The sequence below is a fragment of the Monodon monoceros genome, unplaced genomic scaffold (genome assembly GCF_005190385.1).
Source record: "Monodon monoceros isolate NGI ecotype Baffin Bay Population unplaced genomic scaffold, NGI_Narwhal_1 Super_Scaffold_3, whole genome shotgun sequence".
In the NCBI taxonomy this organism is placed as follows: domain Eukaryota; kingdom Metazoa; phylum Chordata; class Mammalia; order Artiodactyla; family Monodontidae; genus Monodon; species Monodon monoceros.
Window position 1 is genome coordinate 98,210,957 of NW_021703780.1, and position 26,783 is coordinate 98,237,739.

Here is a 26,783-nt window from a genome sequence, read left to right on the forward strand (position 1 = left end):
TCCATACCACGTAAAGCAATCTACAGATTCAATGCAATCCCTACCAAAATCTCAATGACATTTTTCATAGAAATAGAACAAAAAATCCTAAAATTTGTACGGAACCACAAAACACCCTGAATAGCCAAAGCAATCCTGAGAAAAAAGAACAAAGCTGGACATATCACACTCCCTGACTGCAAATTATACTACAAAGCTTTAACAATAAAAACAACATGGTACTGGCAGAAAAACAAACATACAGATCAACAGGACAGAATTGAGAGCCCAGAAATTAACCCACAATTAATTTATGACAAAGGAGCAAACAACATACACTGGAGAAAGGACAGTCTCTTCAATAAATGGTGTTGGAAAAACTGGACAGCCACATGCAAAAGAATGAAACTAGACCACTATCTTACACCATACACAAAAAATTAACTCAAAATGGTTTAAGGATTTGAAAGTAAGACCTGAAACCATAAAAATCCTAGAAGAAAACATAGGCCTTATAGTCTAACATGGGTCTTGCAATATCTTTCTGAGTATGTCTCCTCAGGGAAGGGAAACAAAAGCAAACATAAACAAATAGCACTGCATCAAACTAAAAAGCTTCTGCACACCAAAGGAAATCATCAACAAAACAAAAGACAACCTAATGAATGGGAGAAAACATTTGTAAATGATATGACCGATAAGGGGTTAATATCTAAAATATATAAAGAGCTCATGCAACTCTACAATAACAACAACAAAATACAAACAATCTGATTAAAAAATGGGCAGAGTGGGACTTCCCAGGTGGCGCAGTGGTTAAGAATCCACCTGTGTGTGTGTATGTGTGGTGTGTGTATACACATACATATACATACACACAATGGAACATATACATACACATATACACAATGGAATACCACTCAGCCATATAAAAAGATGACATCTTAACATCTGTGACAACATGGATGGACCTTGAGGGTATTATGCTAAGTAAGTCAGATGGAGAAAATTTCACTCATATGTGGAATAAAAAACAAAATAAAACAAATAAATGAACAAACAGAACAAAAACAAAACACGTAGATATAGAGATTAGATTGGCGGTTACCAGAGAGGAAGGAGGGTTGGGGGAGGGCAAAATGGGTAAAGGGGGTCAACTGTATGGTGCCAGATGGAAACTAAACCTTTGGTGGTGCACATGAAGTAGTGTATACAGAAGTTGAAATACAATGTTGTACACATGAAACTTATGTCAAGTTACAGACCAATGTTACAGCAATTAAAAATACACACACACAAAATCGCACTCAAAAAAAGTTTGAAAAATCATTGATACACAAGTAATACTCATGACAAGAATCCTGGTCACTTGTGAATTTGGCACTACAGTCTAGTTTGTCTCAAACTTCCCTTTTCTATTGAGAACCACTTAAGGCCCCACTCTCTTTTCTACCACCAGCACTTTTCAGGTCCATCTTCATCAAAAACAAAGTTTTAAAATCACTTCATGGGTGACGTGCACTGAAATGTGAATTCTGGTGGGGTTTACTCTCTAGCTTTGTAGCTGAAGATCCTACCACGTGCAAAATTTTGACAAAAAAACTATATCATGGATCACTTGGAAATAATGGAAACTTTAAATCTATATATGCTAAGGGTCAAAACTATAATTTGGTTCTTCTGACATGGCACACTGTTTCACACTTCCAGGCTTCTGCCCACAAGGCTCCCTCGGCCAGTCCAGGGTATATTCTCCTTTCCTTTTCTGGCTGAAGGAAACCCAGTTCAGGCATAACCTCCTTCAGGAAATCTTTCCTGACAACCTCCCTCTCCCAGCTGGATTAATGGCTCCTCCTTTATATTCTTTTTTCTATGTTTCTGTACCACTTGTCCCTATCACATTATGCTGAAATGACTGCTTGAGTGTGTTGCCTCCACTGACAGTTCCTGAGGGCAGGGGTCACATCACATTCATCTTTGTGCCCCAAGAAGGTACCACAATGCCTTGGACAAAGAAGATATCAAGTAAATGTTCAATATAAATGCTCGCCAGCATCTCCTTAAAATGATTCTTTTAGATCTCATATGCCATGCAGTGACTCAGCCTATGTTACTCTGAATGGAAAAAAGGTCAGAATTTTTGTAAGAAAAATAGCTTCCAACAGATGATATTCATCCCTCCAAGGCTGCTGAGGAAAAACTGCTGAGTTGAATATGAGTTTAGATTATTAACATCCTAAATGGCCAACCTGTTCCAACCCCACTGCAAAATATCCATTATGGAATCTAGGCCTGTTGCTCAGAATTGCTTTGTCACAGGAGGACTGATTTCCTGGCTTACGTGAAATAGATCATTGAGGATTTGCACTGCCAGATGTACTTCAGGCCCGATGTTTGGATTTAATAGGTTCATGTGAGCCTGGGAGGGAGGGAGGAAAAGGGAGGAAAAGGAAGGAAGAAAGGAAGGAAGGAAGGGAGGGAGGGAGGGAAGAGAAAGAAAGAAAGAGAGAAAGAAAAAGAGAAAGAGAGAAAGAAAGAAAGAATGAAAGAAAGTTAGTCCATAAGGAGCCTACAAAATCACAGCATCAATGGTGTAAGTATAAAATTATATTCCGCTTTGTTATGGTTAGGAGTTTTTTTATAAGCACAGATTCTTTGAGCTAGAAAGGAACCAAACAGGTCATCCAGTGAGCCATGGCCGCTGAGCCTGTGCATCCGGAGCCTGTGCTCCACAACGGGAGAGGCCACAACAGTGAGAGGCCCGCATACCGCAAAACAAAACAAAACAAAACAAAAAAACTCATATAAAACCCATGTGTGGATAAGCCAATTTGTAAAACTGCCACCAGTGAGTTCCCCTTTACAAGTTAATTCCCTGCAAATACTTTTATGACACAGTCTAATTAAGACAAAAGATTTCTAAGCCTCAGCTTAATCCTATTTATTTCAAGCAATTCTGATAAAACAAATTCTAAAAAGCAATGAAAGAATTTGGAAAGCTCCATGGGTTTGTGATAATCTGGCTGTCTCTGAACTGGCTACTGTTAGGCTTGTTAGCTTGTGAAGAGTAAAGGCTCTAAGCAGGGGCTGTCCAAACTGTATATCCCCAATTCCATTTTATGGCTTAATTACTCTTCTTTCTATTAAAATGGTCTTAAATATCATTTATTTGCTAACGGCTTCCAAATGCATACCACAGCCCATACTTCCCTTAACTCTAGACTCATATATCCAACTACCTACTCAATATCTCTACTTGGATGTCTAACAATCATTTCAAATTTACTATGTACAAAACTGTGGGGCTTCCCTGGTGGCGCAGTGATTGAGAGTCCGCCTGCCGATGCAGGGGACGCGGGTTCGTGCCCCGGTCTGGGAGGATCCCACGTGCCGCGGAGCGGCTGGGCCCGTGGGCCATGGCTGCTAAGCCTGTGCGTCCGGAGCCTGTGCTCCGCAACGGGAGAGGCCACAACAGTGAGAGGCCCGCGTACTGCAAAAAAAAAAAAACTGAGTTCCTGACACCCCACAAACCTGCTTCCCCTGCAGTCTTTCCCATCTCAGATAATGGCTACTTCACTGATCCATGGGATCAGATCCAAAGCCTTAGTGTCATCTTCAACTCCTCTTTCTTTCTCATACCTTACCCAGTTAACATTAATAAAGACAGATGCTAATACATATAGTATAGTACTTACTGTGTGCCAGGCACTGTTCTAAGTTCTTTTTCCGTTTAGTAAATTGTTCAGTTCTCACAATGACACTACAAGATGAGTATTATTATTATCTCTATTTTATAGCTAAGAAAACCAAAGCATAGAGAATTTAAGTTGTCCAAGATCACAAAGTAAAGAAGCAGCAAAGCCAATGTTCGTACCCAGATAGTCTGGCTACAGAGTCTGCGTTGTTACCCCCTATGCACACTACACTGCCCCAGCAAAATGTTTTGGGCTCTACTTGCTAAAGAGATGCAGAATCTGACTACTTCTCACTATATCTCAACTGCTGCCACCCTGGTGTAAAACACTATCAGCTCTTGCCTGGACTACTGCAATGGTCTTCTACACTATTATTGCAATAATATTTTTATAATCAATTATATCAAGAGCAGCCAGAGTGGTCCTTTAAAAATGTAAGTCAAATCACAACAGTCTTTTACATCTAAAACTTTCCAGTGGCTCCATAACTCAGAGTAAAAGCCAAAGCCCTTACAATGGCCTAAATGACTATGATCTGGCACCTGCCCCACATCCATAATCTCTCTGACTCCACCTCCTACTACTTACTCATCCCTTCACTCCACTGCCACCAGCTACAATGGCTTCCTTGCTACTCCTAGAATGTGCCAGGCATGCACCATTTCAGTGCTTTTTCACTTCGTGTTCCTTCTGCCTGGAACACCCCTCCCCAGACACCTGCATGGCTTACTCTATCTACCTCTTTTAAGTCTCTGCTCCAATGTCACCTTAGTAGCGAGGTCTTCCCTGACACTGTATTTAAAATTACAGCCTCTGCTTCCATTATGAACTCCCTATTCTAGCTTCTAGACTTCTTTTCTCTCCATAGAACTTTTTACCTCATGACATATATTTTGATATATATCAACAAAAACTAGAATGTAAAGTCCACGAAGGTAGTGATTTTTGTGTTTTGTCCACTTCTGTTTCTCTAACACCTAAAACTGGGCATAGCACTTAGTAGCTGCTTAAATGTTTCCCGAATGAATGAAATTATTTCCTATTCACTTATCTATTCAGAAACTATTTTGGGTACTGGCTATTTACAATTCTCTTTCATTACAACCTAAACTGTTTTTGTTTATTGTAATACCAAGAGGTCTTAACAAGGTTATTTATAACTTTATCTGCATTATAATAGGATCCTATTAAATCAAAGACTGACTTCTAATGCTCCTTGAAATATCTTACCGTCATACATTAAGAATATTTGGCTCACTATGGAAAACCATGTGGAGGTTCCTCAAAAAACTAAAAATAGAGTTGCCATATGATCCAGCAATCCCACTCCTGGGCATATATCCAGACAAAACTATAATTCAAAAAGACACATGCACCCCAACATTCATTGCAGCACTATTTACAATAGCCAAGACATGGAAACAACCTAAACATCCATCAACAGATGAATGGATAGGAAGATGTGGTACATATATACAATGGAATACTACTCAGCCACAAAAAGAATGAAATAATGCCATTTGCAGCAACATGGATGGACCTAGAGATTATCATACTAAGTGAATTAAGTCAGAAACAGAAAGATAAATAGTGTATGATATCACTTATATGTGGAATCTAAAATATGACACAATTGAACCTAGCTACGAAACAGAAACAGACTCACGAATATAGAGAATAGACTTGTGGTTGCCAAGGGGAAGGGAGTTGGGGGGCGATGGAGTGGGAGGTTGGGATTAGCAGATGTAAGTTATTATATATAGAATGGATAAACAACAAGGTCCTACTGTGTAGCACACGGAACTTTATTCAACATCCTATGATAAACCATAATGGAAAAGAATAATAAAAAAAATGTATATATATGTGTAACTAAATCACTTTGCTGTACTGCAGACATTAACACAACACTGTGAGTCAATTATACTTTAATAAAAATTTTTAAAAAAATATTTGGTTCAGACATCAGACATTTTTCAATTCGAAAGGCTTATGAATTAAATGCCCAACATTATTACTTTCCTATGTGAACTATTTGAACATTTCTAGGATTATCTCACTAGGTTTATTCCTCAGATAGGTATCTTCTGAGGCTATGAAAGCTCAAGGTTCAATCCGCCATATACATAAATCTGATGATGACAGTCTTAAATGTACTAGTAATTGAATGTTTACTATGTACCTGGTGTTGCTGTAAGTGTTTTGCTTATATTTACCTAGTTAACCCTCAAAACAACCTTAGGAAATATATGCTATTATAATCCCCAATTTTACAGCTGAGGAAACTGAATTAGGAGAAGTAAAGTAACAAGGTCACACAATGGTAAGCAGCAGGGCCAGGACTTAAATCCCATAGGATTTGGCTTCAGAGTCCTTGTCCTTAACTACTTCCCTATAATGCTTTTTGTAACAGCCACGATTACCACCAGTTGGATCAACATAAAAAGGAGGCATTGATGATTTCTACAAAGTCAGACTCCAGATGGGAATCCCATATTTAGGATTACAACCCCCTTCCTAAAGTCTATTAAATATATATATTATATATATGGAGCATGAAGTGAGGTACTACTGGAGCTATCCAGATAGTAGTAGTATGGCACTGTCCCAAAGCAGCTAACATAAAGGGAAGTACAGGCAAAAAGTAATTTAACATTTCCATGATCTTTAAAAACTGATGACTCTCAAGATATTAGATAGTCTACACAGCAGGTATTCAAACTTTATATGTGTATCTGCTTTATTCTACTGTACAAAAAAGCAGCTATGTTCTCAAAATTAAGTACAAATTCTAAGAAAGGTAAGAGCCTAGAGTATCACTTGTCAAAGATTTTATATATTCTTTAATGAACAGAATTGATCTGAGAAGAGTTTATCAAGAGTGCAATAATGATCTGTCCCTCTGTTTAAATAAATTTATCTTAAAGTAATTTTTATTTAGTTGCAAGTAATCAAATCATGGTAGAACTACAGTCATTCCTTTGTGATATAAGGTTTAGAGCTGCTTAGATTTTTCTCATTCAAGATCTGTAACGACAATGGATGATATATAAACCAACGTTCTCAAATAGAACATAAGGGATACAATCTAGTTCATATTTCCAAGTTATAATGGGACAACTACGACTAAAAGAAAGGTCTAAATTAAACACATCTATAAAAAAAAGCATAAATATGTGACTGGTATAAATTTCAGAGGGTAGTCCAATTGTCTCTCAGGTTTTTAAATGGAGGTATCTATAACTCCTAAAAGGGGTAAGAAATCACTGAAATTCAGGCTTCCAAAGAATGAAAATCAATACATACAAATATTAACTGAGATAATAGGAAGGAAATTCAACTATTTAAAGATGTCTGAAGAGACAAATTGAATGCTTAAGCCTCTGTGAAAGAATTACTTAAATGGGAAGGAGCCAACCTTCATAACTTGTTTCTGCATTTCTACACTCTGTTCCCTGGGGGGAGGCTTGCTCAACTGTGGACAGTGCTATCCTATCAGAGAGCACTAGGAAATATGTGGGTCACGCCTCCTGCAACGCACAGTCTTACCCAGTCTTAAACGCCAATAAGTGACCTCACTGAAAAAAGTACTGCATGGGTTCTAGAATTATTCCAGAGAATGGGAAAAGAGGAGACACAGCGAACAAGATCAGCTATGAATTCTGGTCCTTCCTGTCTTGGTCAATTCTTTCACGTGTGATAAGTAACAGCAAGATTTCAGTTTTTCTGATAAATTACAAATAAAGTAAAAGTAAAAAAGTATGTGATGAAAATGAGTAGCTTAGGGATTTTGCGTATGAAAGGAAGAACTTTTCTACTATGTAGGTAGAAAAGTTGTATGTAGGTATCTATAAGGTACAAATGTAGGACAGCCTTGAGAAAATCAGTAGATAGATGGACTTCATGGTGCTATGAGACTAAGGAAGCAGGGTATAGAAAAGATCAAGGCTTCTACTATTTAATTAATTTTGCAATTATCCTTTGTTCTTCTTATCTAACGTACTGAATAAAGGTGGAATCCCTGCTCTCAAGAAACACATAACCTAGTTGGTGAGAAAGAGAAATGAAACAGGTCTGATTAAGTAAATGATATGGTAGATATGAAGGTAAAGTACTTCTTGAATACAGGAACGGAGAGGGAACAGGGAAGGCTTCTTGGAGGAGGTGAAAAACGAAATGAGCCTTGAAGGAAGAAGTTTTTGATAAAAATGAGAAGGGGTAAGGAAAGGCATTTCAGGTTGACCGCCAGTATGAGCAAAGGCCCAGAAGAAGGAAATGTAATAGTCTCTTCAAGATGACTGAATGGTTCATGAGACTGTAAAAGTATGGCACAGGATCGGGCTATGGTGGGAGATAAGCTCCCAAGGTAGGTCTAAACTTTTGGACTTTATTCCGAGGATATCACTAAAGGTTTCCCAATGGTAAAAGTAGTACAATCTCCTTTGGAATCTAGATGTACAGATCCAAAGGGCTACTTGACTGTATCAAAATCTACATGACCAAAACCAAACACTGTGATCCTTCTCTAAACCTGGTTCTCTTACAGTATTCTATATCTCAGGGAACGCATTACTAACCATCAGGTTACACAAGCCAAACCAAACCATGCCAAAGCCCAGGAATCATCCTTGACATCATCGGCCTTCTACCTATATCCCATCCAATATCAAGTCCTATCTATTTTACTTTCCAAATTTCAGTCAAATTATAATACTTCCCACCTATCTCTACTTATTTGTACCGTCAAACTCTTAGGACAAAATCTTGTCCTCTCAGGACTTCCCTGGCGGTGCAGCGGTTAAGAGTCTGCCTGCCAATGCAGGGGACACGTGTTCTAGCCCTGGTCAAGGAAGATCCCATATGCCGCGGAGCAACTAAGCCTGTGTGCCACAACTACTGAATCTGTGCTCTAAAGCCTGCAAGCCACAACTGCTGAGCCCGCGCTCTAGAGCCCACGAGCCACAACTACTGAGCCTACACGCTGCTACTGAAGCCCGTGCGCCTAGAGCCCGTGCTCTGCAACAAGAGAAGCCCACGCACGGCAACGACAAGTAGCCCCTGCTGGCTGCAACTAGAGAAAGCCCGTGAGCAGCAACGAAGACCCAACGCAGCCAGAAATAAGTAAATAAATACATAAATTTATTTTAAAAAAAAGATTAAATTGAGGAACAGAAGAACTATTAAAAAAAAAAATCTTGTCCTCTCTCTCCTGAATCACTCGCCCTGACTGATCTAGCTGCATTCATTTAGGCCCTCAATTAAACTAAAGAATTAAAAGAAGAAGAAAAATAAGGAAATCCTAAATCACCCAATGCTTAAATTATTTTAGTAGCTTTCCACACTCTTAAAATATTAAGAACAAGAATGTGAACTTGGTCTATAACGTCCTATGTGATTGATTGGGCTCTGGACCTCTCTCTAGCTTCATCTTATAGCATGCTCCTCTCACTCTAGCCACACTGGCCTTTTTTAGACCCTGCTGCGCATCCTGTTTCTTCTCACTGTGGATGAAGAATTGTTGCTCACCATCTGCCTCTACAAGGATGAAGTCACTAGCCACCATAATCGCTGACCTTCAACACATCCTGAAAGGAGCCAGGGCAGAGATCAGGAATGAGGCACTCTGTGCTCCAGGAAAAACTCGCAGAACAGGGCTTCAGATCGTTAGATATTTTTCAGATTTTATGATCTCAATTTCTTGCATCTTCTCATATTTAGAAAAGCACTTAAATCATTAATGGAGGCATCTGCTCCTTGTGACTAGTGGCAACTTTCTGTCAACATGTGTGCTTGACTGCATGAATCCCCCTTCACCAAAATCACATATATACTGAACTCCCCACCTACCTCTTTGGAGTAGTTCCTCACAGCTATCTGAGAGGCTGTCTCCCAGGCTATAGTCCTCATTTTGCCCCAAATAAAACTTACTTCACAACTCTGATGTTGTGCATTTTTTTTTTCAGTCGACATCAGCATAGGGTCTTTACACATGTAATACTGCCTATTGTCATTTCTTCAACTCTCAGCCAGGCGTTTTGCTAGGTGCTTTGGCATATATTGACAAAAAAATAAACTCTCTGCCTTCATGACACTTAGGGCTGAGTGGGGAAAAGTGGTGGAAACAGAAAAACGAGTAATCAAATAACATAAATTGTGAAAAGTGCTGCAAAGAAAAGGAACACAGTGCTGTGAGAAAAGGAATAATTTAAGGCCGAGAAACCTACTTTAGATTGGGAGGTCATAGAATAATTCTTTGAACAGGGGCATTTAAACTGAGTTCTCAAAGATAGAAAAGGAAGTTTTTACTTTAACTGGCCCACAAATGAAAAGATGTATTAATACTGTAGGTTTCATGTGCCAAGAAAATATAGAATTTGGAATTTTAACATAATCAAGATGAAAATACACAGTTAACCCAACAATTCAATAGAAGAAAAACGATTTGTCTATTCACTGCTTCTTAGAACTCACTTGGTGAAAGGTTGAGACTGTGTTACCAAAAACTTAAGGAAGAAGCAGAAACATGATGAGAAAGGAAAAGGCCAGTAAACAAGGAGGGGGCCACCTGCCCAGTAACCTAATGGAGTATATGGATAGCTGTATTTACAAGGCTTATATAACCAGTGAGTCAGCAAAAAGCCAGGTGTCAATGGTTTTCTTCTGTGCCCCTCTAAGCAGCTAGAAAACTTGGCTCTCTCCACTGGTGAGAAGTGGGGGGGCTCAAGGACAAGGTCTGAGGTAGGCTAATAAAACAGTCACCATACCATCCAGCAACACTTGCCTAAGAAAGGATAAGGAAAAGTAAACCTTCATGCTTAGAAAAACACAAGAAACAGCATCCAACTTAAGGCAGATTAGAGTAAGGTAGGATTTCACAGAACTAATGTGACTATTTCTTTAACTTGCAATAAAATGCTTATTAAAGATCCCCAAATCAAGACTCCAGAATCTGCTGAAAGCAAACCCTAGATTTTAAAGAGAAAATATCTTTACCTTCCTTGGGGTCCATAAGTATTTCAGGGCTACTTTCTACAACCATCTTTTCTCTAATAAACGTTAATATGTATTAATAATAACAGAAAAAGGCCTCATAATGATACAACTGGGCCTGGCAAAGAAAAATTGTACAAAATAAAACATAAAAGGGATTAAATCACAGTACAGGCAAAGAGATAAAGCACTAACAACCACTTGATAATGAACATCAATGCTAATGAATCTAAGATAAACACCCACCAATGCACAGCTATGAAAATAGCAGACTCCTCAACCTGCCTTCCTCCACCTCCATACTTATATTCTCAGCCTATTGCTGTTCCAGCAGCAACAATTTAATAAGAGCAAGAAGACTTTATTTTTTCTTCTCCACTTCAGGCCATAGGGAAAGCTGGGGGGGGGAAAAAAAGGAGCGGGGGTAATTATGACTGTTTAAAGAAGGGAAGGGATATCTTATTGTTAGCGTTCTTTGCTCTGGAAATTCCTAGCTTCTGCCTCTTCATGGATATGGAGAAAACTTGATGATTATTTCTGAAGGTCACAAAACTGAATGACCAGAAATAATGGTTTCCTTTCTAGCTCCCTTGGCTATCCCTTACCACCAAATGTGAATCTCTAAAATGTTTTAGTTATTGCTAACAGTCAATTCTATATATCTGATACAGAAAAGTAAAACCAACAAAACAAGAAAAGATGGGGGGCAAGGTGGTGGAGACCCAAAACACAAGCAACACATTTATCTTACCAAAACCCCCTGTCAGGCAGTCTGCTGATTTTGCTTGCCACAAAGCTCATCCTTCATTTGTGCACTGCCAGAGCAAGCTTGGATCGTGCAAACAATCACAACCTCTTTTGGCTCTAAGCTCTTTCCATTTGTCCCAGCTTCCAAACTGCAGAGGAGCTGTGGCATAGTCTGTCAAGGCTGCACACACTTGGTTTCCGAGAATAACGCTGTAAATGAGGACAGCTACCACTGGGAATGCATTCCCCCGCCAACAGCCGGCCGAAATGAAGCTTCTAGTTGATCCCTGGGCTTCTCACCTTCACAGCTTCAGAGAAGTGCCTTTCACAGAACAGGCAGGTACAGCCACACCACATCAACATCCCTGCATAGCCAATCCTCCGCAGTGCCTTCCTCAGCCTTCATACAGTTCCGGTTCTGTCTCCTGTATCAACTCTTAGAGCTTTCTACATCTGGGAGCCAGGGAGGACTCTGCTGAATAAACAGAAAGCTTCTGCCAAACAAGCATCCGTGTATGTATGTGTGTGCGTGTGTGTGTGTGTGTGTGTGTATGTGTATGCGCGCGCCTGGATGTGGGCGCAGTTTGCTAGAGCTGCTAATGCAAATGAATAGTTGAATAGTTTGAGAATGGAGATCACAGACAGTAGCTGCCTCTCTTCCCGAGCTGTGAGCATCTTTTATAAGAGACAAAAGCACCAAACTGGCTGAATTTAAAGCTACAGAACATTAATTCACAATCCACATTTGTATTTTCAATTAAAACCAGATAAGGTTTAGAGAATAGCTTAAAGAAAGTTAAAAACATTCTAAATAGGATAACACTGTTTAGGTAGCTTGGTTCAATAAATACAAAGAGAAAACAATCTACCCATGTTTTGACAAAGGACTAAAAGATCGGCAAGACACATTTCTATGCTTTTCTAATGTTTCTTCTCTTATTTTCATTTTAAGTTCACAAAGTCATTTAAATGAAAACTGAGCAAGAGAAAGACTTCAGAAAGACTTCTTGTGCAGAGAATGAGACCCTGAAGTCTTTTTCACTATGGACAAAGGGAGAAAAAGCTTCTGAATGAAAAGCATTAAGGTCTCTGAAGTTTAAGCAACAGATTAAAACACCACAATCGTAAACCTGAGCTCAGCTCCTGTACCATCACATACTATTTATTCAATACCCACGATACTGCATGAAAGAACTGAATGTCTTGAAGAAACTGTTTCTGCACTGAAAAAGTCACTTTGGGATTTATCCTTAAACAACCTATCAGATCTGAGCTTTATTTCTTCATTTATAAAAGTAGTTTTGGGAAATGCACACGGGAAGAATTTTAATGATTATAAAATGTAGTGTAGCGTGTACAATGTATAATAGCTAGTAACATTTTTTTGAAGTTAACATGCACAAAGGTTAACATGAAGACAATTTGATATAGTACAGTATAGTCCTTTCTATGAGCCTAAAGCTGTGATCATTTCTATACTTAAATTTAAGTATGGGGCTGGAAGCTCAAGCCAGCACAGTACTGAGAGGTCAAAGAAGGTTCTTCTATCAGCATTCACCAGCTTCCTTAGCATTTTTCATTTAAAATCAGAGAAAGTACTCTGAATGGAATCCAAAGTATCTTGAATGAATTTGAAGAAAATTCTGGGTTAAAACCATGGCTCCAGAAATTCCTCTTTTATCTCTAGAGGCACAGAATTCAGACCTTGACTCTCCAGAACAAATTAATAAAGAATTTTATGACTTAATACAAGTTGTGTCTTTGCTTAAAAATTAGGTTATAAGGTTTCAACAGAGTAAATATTTTTCTACAAAAACAATGACAAAAAAACAAAAAAAACCCAATCCTGCACTGCTAGCATCAACATTAGCAGATGTTTGCTTAATTCTGTTTATTAGCATTTTAAATATACCTTCTTTTAAGACAATTATGTTCATTGTAGAAAACTTTGAAAACACGAGTGGGCATAAAAGAAAGCAAAATTATGTGTAACCTCATCGCTTAGAAAAAACCAAACCAAACATTTCTGTCATGAGCTTTTTTATTCTCTTTCCTTCCCACTGAGATCACTGAAGCAAGTGTTGAGACAAGGTGTCATAAGATCAAAACTGCCTTGACTGGATGAGCTGCCATATGTAGAGAGCAGCCCTGAAGAGTTTCCTGGGTGTGTAAGACCTTGTGTGTAAGCAATGTTCACTGTGTATTTATATGAGAGTCATGATCTTACCTTACAAAAAATTATTCTCAAACAGTTTTTGAGGTTCCACCAAGATGCTAATGAATTTACCCAAGTTGTCAGAAGTACCCCTCACTGGCTGCCTTAGCCTGGGTACAAGTCTTCTTGGCTCCCAAAGCAAATCTCAACTGGCAATAGAACATTAATTTTGCTACTTTCTGGTTCTTTTGATTTTTTTTCTCTTGCTGATTTTGTTTGTTTCTGCTTTATGATAAATTACTCCTCATTGATGGCAGCACAGAATGAGAATTTGATTGTAATAATTTGACCATGTGGTGGTCTCTTCAGAAAAGTGATACACAATAGATCTATTTTCTGTTGAGTAATAAACCAAAAGAGAATTCAGTTTGTTAGACTTTTCTTTTTGCCCATTTGTCTATATTGAGCTCAACTCAATTAAAAATGCTGTATATATTATAAAGGGGAACAGCTCTTTGAGATCTGTACTGGTAAGGTTTTGTGCTTACTTTTGATTCATGGCTGAAGTTGTAGAACTGAAGCCATAGCTCTCTGTGTGTCTGTGTCTGTAATTCAGAAAGAACTTGACTCCTTGTTGTGTAAGTATAAAATGTTTTCCTATTTTTAGAAGACATTAAAAATTAATTACAATAGCTCTTAAATTAAGGGGTTCTGTTCTCGTTAGTTTTACAGAGCTAAATAAGCACTTACGTATCAAATATTCTTAGAAGTCCAAGAAAACGAACTGAACATGTAATACTTCAAATATGTTAGACAAAGAAAAAAAATCCTTCTTACAGAAACTACTAGTTCTGAAACATTTAAAAAATCCAAATTCATATAATTAAGTTAAATATTTTGCAAATCAAAACTAGGTTTGTAAACAAACAAACAAAAAACACAAAGAAAAAAGATTAGTTTTGTCCAAGTATAATACTGCACACATTTTAATTTACTTGGTTTGTTTTAATTCAGATGAAAATTAATCTGAACTTCCTAAATTTACTTATACAGGTTTACTGATCAAATAAGTTAATATTATTCTTCTTATATAATGTCTGATATTTAGAAAAATGAAAATTTGTGTTCATCTAAATTGTATCGTAATACTGAATAACTTTTTTTTTTTTTTGCGGTACGCGGGTCTCTCACTGCTGTGGCCTCTCCCGTTGCGGAGCAACAGGCTCCGGACGCACAGGCTCAGCGTCCATGGCTCACGGGCCCAGCCGCTCCGCGGCATGTGGGATCCTCCCGGACCGGGGCACGAACCCGTATACCCCGCGTCGGCAGCCGGACTCCCAACCACTGCGCCACCAGGGAAGCCCCCCTGAATAACTTTTTATATCAATAGCAATTATGTGTCAGCTTAAATACCTCCAAAATCTTATGGCAATTTAAAATCTTGGACTAATGTTAAATGAAGCTAATTAACAAATAATTCTTAGATGCTCAGATAAATTTCTAAGTAAATAGAATACTAAATGTTGATTATTAAGCATAGTTTTAAGTTGATATACATTTGCTTCTTATTTGTATATGCTATTAGAGTGGCTATTATCTTCAGGTCATATTACCAATCGGGTTCATTTTGCCACTTTAAGAAGGTGTAAGAGAAGTGTGGGGCTGTAGAAAATCTGTTACGTGTATTCAGGAGCCTTTCTGTTCTGCTAAAATCCTTGTGTGTGACAGATATTTCTTATTATCCATTCCCTCCACCTAATCTTCTCTCTGAAATATGTTATAATTGATATAGTAGGTTCGAACTACGCTAGGAGCAACAGTACAAGGTGTAAAGTCCTTTTGTTTTTGAAGGAAAAAGAGCATTTTTGTCCCAAAGTAAAGTGGCAGTTTTTTCCAGAATTTGAAAGAAAGACAAATCTTAGAAACTGAATTTGATTTGCCTTGGTTTATACTACTGGGATCTGAAAAGAAGATATGAAATATGTCCAAATTTTGCAAAATTCAATCAGTTTTGATGGGCTAGTTTCTTTGGCTTACTGATTAATGCCTTCATCTACAATATGAAAGATTATTCTTTATCTTCTGTGTAATTTGCCTAGATAGCAGAATAACTTTCTGGCTTTATGTTGGATTTACAATGTTCTTAATGATTAAAAAAACAAAACAAAACAACCAGAAAGAACAAAGGTTTTTTACTTGTGAAAGAGCTAAGTTCTTTAAAATTGCATTCCCTTACATGTTTATTATAATGTTTTATTGTCATTTTGATTAAATAACCAAGTACTGTTTCTCATCCATGCTCCTATCTTAATCAAGGGCCCAAATCTCTTTCAACAATTCTTTTGATTTTGCCTTCCCAAGACTGGCTCCTAAATATAGAAAAATGAAACTTTCAGGTTAACTGTTACACCTAAAACTATCTTTGAGAGTCTCATGGAAAGGAATGTGCAATGTACTCTACAAACTATTGCTACTCCAAAGAACAGACCCTTAGGTACATGTTTCTGAGCTGACATCACTTAGATAACTTTCAGGATTTACCAGTGGACTAAACCAGGATTTCCATGATGCTTTTCAGTCCAGAAGCAGATGTTTCATGAAAGCAGACTGCTGACCCAAGTTCCATTTGAGCAAGAACTAACTATACAGGACGGAATGAACTGATGAAGGAAATTTTATTGTGGTTTTTTGTTTAGAATACTGTTGATGTTCTCTTAATGTTCTATTTTTTGTGGCTACATGAGGAAGCCCTTTTACTTTCTTCTTAAACTATTTCTAACTCACATTTTAGTAGACTCTGCTTTTGTGATCTAAAATAAAACATTAAGTGGTATCTGATTTTCACTGAATCAACAGCATTCAGAAACTTTCTGAGTTTTCCTTAACTTTTTATGGCAATACAGTTATTTGTATAGGATCAATACTAGTATCTTATCTTTTTATTAGGATATAATTGGATTTTGTAACCATACATACCTGGAATGTCATATTTGAGAAAGATTCTCATTTAATCATACATGAAAAACCACATTAAGAAAGTTGACTTTATATATGGAGCCAATGTCTAAAAAGAAGCCCTCCCAGGAAAGCCGACCTGATGCCTGATTTACAGGGTCCCTGGCTTAGTGGTAGTAAGGAAGGTCACTTACTTCCTGGCAAGCCTCAGCAAATGCTGGGGACCTAAAGATGAGATTAACTCATTCAAATTTATCAGCTCTGTAGATGAAATCTAGTCAGAGAGTTTCTTAGGTGTGGTTTCCTAACCTTGGGATAGTAAATAATAGAGGTGTTTAAAAGTCCAATCTAAGATTCTTTACAAAAACTTCCATACAGAAGTTAATCTTGTAGCCTTAGTAATTGCTCAAAACTGTATCACTGTGGATTTGCAAAGAAAACTCAAGGCTGTCTGTATGATTAATTAGCACTCTTAATGCATCTATATAAATAATCAGGTCAAACCTAAAGAGACCAACAATTTTGCGATCAAGAAAAATCTTTGGAAATTATTTATGATCACAAGAGGGATGGGAGATTGTCAGCAGAAACTGTGAAAGACTAAAATGGTAAAAAATTTTACGTACCCTTTCAAGGGAATATCTGGTGTTGTCTATTGGATATTTTGGAGTTATCTGATAGTATAAAGGTCTGCATCTTTGTCTCTGGCTAGGTTACTGTGAAACTCTGTAGAGATGGAAATTACCTTGTGGACAGCGCTGGTGATGAAATACAAATCAATTTTGTCTGGTAGAGAATATAAATTTCCGTAAGTCTAATTCTCATTTTAATATCTTACTGGCTCCTAATAATTGGTTAATTAGTGAGTTAAATACAATCTTTGACATATGTTCACTTTGTATGAGAGTCATAATTTTACCTTTGAAAATAACCTTTAACATTTGGGTCCTTAGCTTTTATTAATATTTTGTAAAGCACCTAATTAAAAAGCAATTGTTTAATTCTGCCTGTTTTAATAAGGCTCTTACAAAAGAGCTAAGAACTATTTTTACATTTTTAAAGAGTTCTAAGAACAAAAAAACAAAAAAGAATATGTAATAGAGCACTTTTGTGGCCCTCAAAGCCTAAAATATTTACTATCTGGCCCTTTACAAAGAAAAAAAAAAAAAAAAAAGGTTGCTAACCCTTGCTTTAGATCAAAGTTATAGTATCTCAATTGGCATAGATATTTTAATAAGTGTGATCAACTTGACAAACTAGAAGACACGGAGGATTTAGCAGTAAAGTTAAGTTAGGACCCAGACTGAGAAAATAGGCTCCTTTACTAAATACCACCCAAAGATGTATCAGGGATACTTTAATGATAACACAAAAAGTTTCCTTTACAAACATCTAAAAACGTTTAAGTGTTACTTTATAAAGAAACTGTTTAACACTATTTTTTCATTGAGTAGTTTTCAGACTTCTCAATACTGATTAAAGTTTACTGAACATGCCTTTAGATGGAAACAAAGCTGAACACAAGTTTCACTAGAATCTAGTTTTTGAAATAATTTTACACATTGCTGTATAAATAAAACAATCTGGACAATAACAAAACAAAAATAACAAAAAACCCTACTAAATTCAGAATTATATCTGACAAGAAAAGATTTTTTCCCTCAGTAATACAAACCTACAATAGTATCCTTATGGTGCTCAACACTGTTGAGTATTGCGGGGGGGATGCTGAAAATTTCATAAGGAAATAGATTTTATCCTTCCAAAATTCCTGGGGAAAAGATGTCTTTTAAAAACCTCTTTGTTATGCAACATTTCAAATATATATAAAAGTAGAGAGGATAATGAATTTTATGCACTCTTTATCCAGCTTCAATTATTAATTCATGGCTGGTACTTCCTCCCTCCCTTGCAATTATTTGGAAGCAAATCCCAGACAAAAGATACTCCTTATAAAAACCAAGACTAATTCCAGAGGCTTTTCTATATTATTAAAACCTACCTCAGCTGTCAGACCTCATGGATACTACTTTATTTTTTGGATAAAATGCCTAATGTTCTCCTTCTCTTTCACGCTTTACTATATTTTATTCATGAAGGGTCCACTGGGGAAAAAAGTCCGAAGACCAAGGAACTTGTTCTGTTTCTATAGACTGACCTTCTTGATGTTGATGCCTGATGACTAGCTGGATAAATTTTTCCAAAAGCGGCAAAAGATGGGGAAAAGTAAAGTTGAATCAAGGAAGAAAAATTATAAATCCAATAAATCAATTACTATCTGTACTTGTAGAAAGCAGACAACAGATCTGCAAGGAAGGCACTGAAGTTAAAACCTGTCGCATCGGGCTTCCCTGGTGGCGCAGTGGTTGAGAGTCCGCCTGCCGATGCAGGGTACGCGGGTTTGTGCCCCGGTCTGGGAAGATCCCACATGCCACGGAGCGGCTGGGCCCGTGAGCCATGGCCACTGAGCCTGCGCGTCCGGAGCCTGCGCTCCGCAACGGGAGAGGCCACAGCAGTGAGAGGCCTGCGTACCGCAAAAACAAAAAACAAAAAACAAAAAAAAACCTGTCGCATCAGTTGGCTGTGCATTCCTCAAGGAGTCTCTTCTCTTGCCCTCCTCCAGCTGGCAACCAGTTCAGCTAAAAAGTCCCTAACTGTATTAATCTCCCACTGGGATTCAATAAGAGGTAGCTTTTGACTTCAGTGGCTTTCTTTATGAAAAAGTAAACCCCCATAACCAGCCAGTGGGTGGGGGAGCAGAAAAATGACAAAGCGAGGAACTGTAAAGGAGTTTAAAATCTTTTGAGATTAGTATAGTCATATGAACCTCTAAATAAGGCAAGTACTTTATTTTACTGCTTAGAACCAATTAGTTCAGAAAGGAGAGCAACAGAAGCTTTTGCTTAGTGCCAAAGCCCATACCAGAATTATGAGGTTTTAGGAAGGAAGAATAGAGGCACTGACCTTCTTTAGAAATTAGTTAAATTACCTGTCTTCCTATTCGCGACAATTAACTGAAGAAGTACAATAGGCAGTGAAGTTTGCTTATTTAGGCTCTGCCTACCTCAAAGGAATCATGTACCACCTAAGGGGCTCAAAGGTGTTTGGGGAGCTATTTCACATCTGTAAAGTACCATAAAGCCCTGATGGGAATATCAGCCTCCAATCAAGGAAGGGCCAGGTAACCCCCAAGCACCACCTGCAAAGCAAGTACAGAATCATACAGCAATTTGTGTCATAAGATGAAATGGTATATTAAAATATATCTGTGATGTCATGAGACATAGTACAGAATAGTGGTCTCCAACCTGAGGTGTGTAAAAGGGTCAAGCTGTTTTCCAGATTTCCAAGGGCCCAATAGAAAGTGTACATTCACCCATAATGAAGTCGTATATGCAGATTAAAATGACAAATATTTAATTTTGTCTGGAATTTTAAGTACTCCAGGTGGTATCATTATACTGGTGCTGCTCAAAAATGCTGACTGCTCTTAGTTCCTAATTACTTTTCTTTTTTTCAGGAAAAATAATATATGTTGTTTGTAAACAAACATTTTCAAAATAGCAGGCTTATGAGGAAGAAAAAATATAGCCTTTAGTGGGACCAGGTTGATTTCAGTTTTCTAAGTGTGGTCATACCTTCAGGGTTTTTCAAAAATTTTTTCTTTATTGAGGTAATATATACAAAACACAAAATTTACCATTTCAACCATTTTTAAGTGTACAATTTAGTGACATTAAGTACATTCACAATGTTGTGGAACCACTGCCATTATCTATTTCCAGAAATTTTTCATCATCCAAAACTGAAACTCTGTACTCAGTAAGCAGTAATTCCCCATTTCCTCTAATCCCAGATCATACCTTCAATGTTAAAAAAAAAAAAAAAAAGGCATGACATGATACTATACATAGAAAAGCCTAAAGATGCCACCAGAAAACTACTAGAGCTAATCAATGAACTTGGTAAAGTTGCAGGATACAAAATTAATACACAGAAATCTCTTGCATTCCTATACACTAACAGTGAAAGGGCAGAAAGAGAAATTAAGGAAACAATCCCATTTACCATTGCAATAAAAAGAATAAAATACCCAGGAATAAACCTACCTAAGGAGGCAAAAGACCTGTACACAGAAAACTATAAGATACTGATGAACGAAATCAAAGATGACACAAACAGATGGAGAGATACACCATGTTCTTGGATTGGAAGAATCAATATTGTCAAAATGACTATACTACCCAAAGCAATCTACAGATTCAATGCAATCCCTATCAAATTACCAATGGCATTTTTCACAGAACTAGAACAGAAAATTTTACAATTTCTTTGGAAACACAAAAGACCCTGAATGGCCAAAGTGATCTTGAGAAAGAAAAACAGAGCTGCAGGAATCAGGCTCCCTGACTTCAGACTACACTACAAAGCTACAGTAATCAAGACAGTATGGTACTGGCACAAAAACAAATACAGATTAATGGAACAGGATAGAAAGCCCAGAGACAAACCCATACACCTATGGTCACCTAATCTACAACAAAGAAGGCAAAAATATACAATGGAGAAAAGACAGCCTCTTCAATAAGTGGTGCCGGGAAAACTGGACAGCTACATGTAAAAGAATGAGATTAGAACACCCCCTAATACCATACACAAAAATAAACTCAAAATGGATTAAAGACCTAAATGTAAGGCCAGACACTAGAAACACACGCAGAACACTCTATGACATAAATCACAGCAAGATCCTTTTTGACCCACCTCCTAGAGAAAGGGAAATAAAAACAAAAATAAACACATGGGACCTAATGAATCTTAAAAGCTTTTGCACAGCAAAGGAAACCATAAACAAGATGAAAAGACAACCCTCAGAATGGGAGAAAATATTTGCAAATGAAACAACAGACAAAGGATTAATCTCCAAAATATAAAAGCAGCTCATGCAGCTCAAAATCAAAAAACAAACAACCCAATCCAAAAATGGGCAGAAGACCAAAATAGACATTTCTCCAAAGAAGATATACAGATGGCCAACAAACACATGAAAAGATGCTCAACATCACTATTAGAGAAATGCAAATCAAAAGTACAATGAGGCATCTCCTCACACCGGTCAGAATGGCCATCTTCAAAAAAAATCTACAAACAATAAACGCTGGAGAGGGTGTGGAGAAAAGGGAACCCTCATACACTGTTGGTGGGAATGTAAATTGATACAGCCACTATGGAAAAGAATATGGAGGTTCCTTAAAAACCAAACACAGAACTACCATATGACCCAACAATCCCACTCCTGGGCATATACCCAGAGAAAACCATAATTCAAAAAAACACATGCACCCCAATGTTCATAGCAGCATTATTTACAATAGGCAGGACATGGAAGCAACCTAAATGTCCATCAACAGAGGAATGGATAAAGAAGATGTGGTACATATATACAATGGAATATTACTCAGCCATAAAAAGAATGAAATTGGGTCATTTGTAGAGACATGGATGGCCTTAGAGAGTGTCATACAGAGTGAAGTAAGTCAGAAAGAGAAAAGCAAGTATCATATAATAGTGCATATATGTGGAATCTAGAAAATCGGTATAGATGATCTTATCAGCAAAGCAGAAATAGAGACATAGATGTAGGGAACAAATGTACAGATACCAAGGGGGAAAGGGGTGGGGTGGGAGGAACTGGAAATGCACTGTGGTAACCTAAATGGGAAGGAAGTCCAAAAGGGAAGGGATATCTGTATGTATATGGCTGATTCATTTTGTTGCGCAGTGGAGACTAACACAACATTGTAAAGCAACCATATTCCAATAAAAGTTAATAAAAAAGGCAAAATAAAACAACTCAAATTTCAAAAGTATATGGTAAACCATTAGAATATGTTCAAGCATATTCTATGTCTGAGAAACTACCACTTGGAGGAAATACATAGGTAATGCTATATTGTTTTAGAAAATGTTATTCGCCACAGTAAGGAGCTGTTTTCTTGCTATGCTCCATGAATGTCAGATCTACATAAGCCATCTACTGAAAATCCTTACTTAATACCTATTTTATACCTTCCAATCACAGGTGAGGAACAGACCATACTGGGCTCTCAGGAATAAAAAAACAAACACATTTTTCACATTCTCAGAAAATATAAAAATTGCTAAAAGAGCAAGAAAATGGCTTCTGAGGGCTAGTTCAAGTCCATGTGAGAAGAACAAGGATTGACTCAATTTATTCTTTCCAAAATCTTACTAGCCAGAGACGGCTTTGGCGGGGGAAGATATGAAGCTATTACATTTTTAAATAACCTGGCTTCATTGTTCTTTGTTGTTTAATTTCCCAATAAACTGCATACAGCCCTAGTGGTTCCTAATATTCTTTAAGAATAGCAAAATAAAAAAACAACCAAGAAGGAGTAGGAAGCAAGTTGAAGACACGTATGCTATTAATTGGCTACTTATGGGAATATAATGCCTTCCAAACTTCTTAAAGTTTGTTATAAAAAAACAATTTAAGGGCCAATTTCTCATTCCTTTGCCCTTTCTCTTGAGATACCATCACATTATAGTATTCTATTGTTTCATGTCATTAAGTTTAGACAACAGGCCTTATTATATTAGTAAGATGCAGTTGGAAGGCTGCTGGTCTGCAGAAGAGATGGAGGTGAGTCCTTGCTTTGCTATCCATCAGTTTTGGGACTTGTGTGACTTATGGAGCTTAAAATGAATCAAGGTTTAGTACCTAAGAAACAGGACTAGAGCTTGCAAGGTTGAGGTTGAAAAACTAGAGAAAGCATAAATAGGATAATTGAAGACAACAGATGAATTGTCAAAGGAAAATGCAAAGACAATAAATATAATATTTAGCTATTTACACCAGAACATATACTTAATAAATAGTATTAAATATTTATTAAATGAAGGAATAAATGAGTAAGTAAAACTCTGGGAATAGTTAAAATTTAGGACAAAAGACAAAGATAAATTTTACTCTGTTGCAGATTACATGATCTCAGAGTAAATATTCACCTGTCTCCTGTTTTTTCCTGAGACATTATGTCTTAACGCATTCTGCCATCTACTATGGTAGTTTTAACCTGAGAAGTCAAAAGCTTGAAGAGAGGTGAGAAACTAGAGATGTTCTTAGTGAAACATGATAAGGATTGGAGTAAAGTAGTGGCAGAGGAAATGTGAAAGAAAGGCCTAGTGATTCTTCTGAAGAAGGAACCAATAGGATTTGTTGACTACATATTGGAGATGAAAGAGAAGAATGAATAAAGATGAGGCCCCTATACGGGAAAAGAATCAACAAAGAGTGGATATATGTATATGTATAACTGACTCACTTTGCTGTACACCTGAAAGTAACACAACATTGTAAATCAACTATACTCCAATAAAATTTTTTTTAAAATTAAAAAAAAAAAAAAAAGATGAGGCCCAAGTTTCCAGTCTAAGAGACTGATGATGCAATAGGGAAGATGAAAAACAGGGTTAGTTTTAGGAAAGACAATTATGAATTCAAATTTAGATGTTTTGAATTGCAATAAGGAAAAGATAATCATTTAGAAATGGTTAGAAAGAAGGTGAAGCTGGAATTCTGATCCAAAGAAAAGGATCTCCTAGAGATACTTCTATTAACTAGTGTCAACATTTAATGTAAGATGACAAATATGAAGCCAAATATTTACATGTTCTTTGGCCCAAGTGTGCTTACATTAAATAGGAACAGCGTATAAGTGAACAAGTCTTGCTGAGGTCAAAGCAACTAACTTCTAAATTCCAAACTCACATCAGGTTTATAGTAGTCAAAGTGGCTGAATGAGAATCTGTACTGTTCCTGAAAATATCACAAGCACAGGTTCACTAAGCTGAAGCTAGGAAACAACTCACTCCAATGAACTCACTTCAGTGAACTGCAATCAATGTATATACAATAGATATATACACAGCAATAGTATACTCATGATTATAATCACAGAGGGGAAAAGGAAGAAGATAAGGAAGATAACGCACACCTTCTACTGGGGTCAATAAATATGTTCTAATATAGAAAGTATAGAGAATTAATGTCCCTTCAGATACTAATTTATTTATTATATCAAAAAAATCTTAAATTGATGTAGAGTTGATTTACAATGTTGTGTTAGCTTATGGTGTACAGCAAAGTGATTCAGTTATATATATTCTTTTTTCATATTCTATTCTATTATGGTTTATTTCAGGATATTGAATACAGTTTCCTGTGCTATACAGTAGGACCTTGCTGTTTATCTATTTTATATATCATAGTTTGTACCTGCTAATCCCTAACTCCTAATTTATCCCCACCCCCACCCCCTTTCCCCCTAGTAACCATAAGTTTCTTTTCTATGTCTGTGAGTCTATTTCTGTTTTGTAAGTAAGTTCATTTGTGTCACAGTTTAGATTCCACATATAAGTGATATCATATGGTATTTGTCTTTCTTTTTGTCATACTTCACTTAGTATGATCATCTCTAGGCCCATCTACGTTGTTGCAAATGACATTATTTCCTTTTTTATTGCTGAGTAGTATTCACATTGTGTATCTATGCCACATCTTCTTTATCAATTCATCTGTCAATGGACATTTAGGTTGCTTCCATGTCTTGGCTATTGTAAATAGTGCTGGTATGAACACTGGGGTGCATGTACCTTTCCAAATTAGAGTTTTTTCTGGAAATGTGACCAGGAGTGCAATCGTATGACAACTCTATTTTTTTAAATTAATTAATTAATTTATGGCTGCATTGGGTCTTCGTTTCTGCGTGTGGGCTTTCTCTAGTTGCAGTGAGTGGGGGCTGCTCTTCGTTGTGGTGCACGGGCTTCTCATTGCGGTAGCTTCTCTTGTTGCGGAGCACGGGCTCTAGGCACGCAGGCTTCAGTAGTTGTGGCGTGCGGGCTCAGTACTAGTGGCTCGTGGGCTCTAGAGTGCAGATTCAGTAGTTGTGGCGCACGGGCTTAGTTGCTCCGCGGCACGTGGGATCTTCCCCGACCAGGGCTAGAACCCGTGTCCCCTGCATTGGCAGGCAGATTCTTAACCACTGCGCCACCAGGGAAGTCCAGCAACTCTCTTTTTAATTTTTTAAGGAACCTCCATACTGTTTTCCATAGTGGCTGCACCAATTTACATTCCTGTCAACAGTGTAGAAGAGTTCCCTTTTCTGCACACCCTCTCCAGCATTTGTTATTTGTAGACTTGTAATGATGGCCATTCTGACTGGTGTGAGGTGGTACCTCATCATAGTTTTGATTTGCATTTCTCTAATAACTAGCGATGTTGAGCACTTTAGATACTAATTTAGACATCAATGTTTCCTCAGAAAAATATCTTAGATGTAAAAGAGGGAATGGCACCAAATAAGTGCTGTGACAAGAGCACCAGGGTGCTAACAGCATACTGCTACCCCTAATATCTGTACTGCTGGGGTTCTCCCTTTCCAGTGAGAAAAGAAAAGAAGAGGGAAGGGCAGAGGGAGATGAAATACGCCTGGGGGCTCTGCTTCCAACCAGGGTTACTCCTGACATTTTGGCCATTATGTCATCCATGGGCTCTATTCACTAAAGCCAGAATCACTCCCCTCTCCACATCTTTGCGACAACCAAAATACCCTCTCACATTTCCAAAAGCCAGGGTGGGCAGTGGGGTGGAGAGGTGGAGGTGGGGTAGGAGTTGATAAGTTCCTGGACACCTGAACTTTACAATTCAAGAATTTTCATGAAATATGGTTCATTCATTAAATATCTATAAGCCTTCAATCTTGATTTTACTTGTCAGAATCCAGTAATAAATGCCATCATGTTCACTGGCCTGATTTCCTTAGGCTCAACCTATTTGAAATACTTCCAAAAAAAAAAAATCTAATATAGCAATAAAATGATGTATTCACAGAAGAGAGAGGAAACCCTGTTCCGAGGTTTCTATATTCCGTTAGACTACATGTAGGTTTGCTACAGTATTTGAATGGGTTAATTAACACAGGCTATCACTAAACTCTGTAATTTCACTACGGTAACAGTGAAATAAGGACTTACAGCCGCAGGTCAACAACCTGGGGTCCCAGTGAAACTACTCATAAAGTAAGACTCCCTAAAAGTTATGAGACCAATTTATTTAAAATTACATAAAAGAAGGGGGATACATATGGTGGGGCCTACATTTGCTTCTGGTTCTCCAGGACCAGGCAGACAATGTAGGCTCAATAAATGTCTGTTGAATGAATCCATAAGAAATAAGAATA

At 37.5% G+C, this 26,783-nt stretch overlaps 1 protein-coding gene across 10 annotated transcripts in view; it reads right to left on the minus strand.

Moving 5' to 3' along the window:
* TMCC1 (transmembrane and coiled-coil domain family 1) overlaps nucleotides 1-26,783 on the minus strand; it is a 221,227-nt gene that overhangs the window by 29,694 nt on the left and 164,750 nt on the right. The window contains exon 1 of one of the 10 annotated variants that reach the window (XM_029242597.1): nucleotides 11,712-12,084. The exons of the other annotated variants lie outside the window; for them this stretch is intronic. Within the exon in view, the coding sequence (XP_029098430.1) occupies nucleotides 11,712-11,774 (63 nt within the window). The 5' untranslated portion in view covers nucleotides 11,775-12,084. Of the gene's footprint in view, nucleotides 1-11,711; nucleotides 12,085-26,783 lie in introns of those variants that run through there. 10 annotated transcript variants of the gene reach the window in all.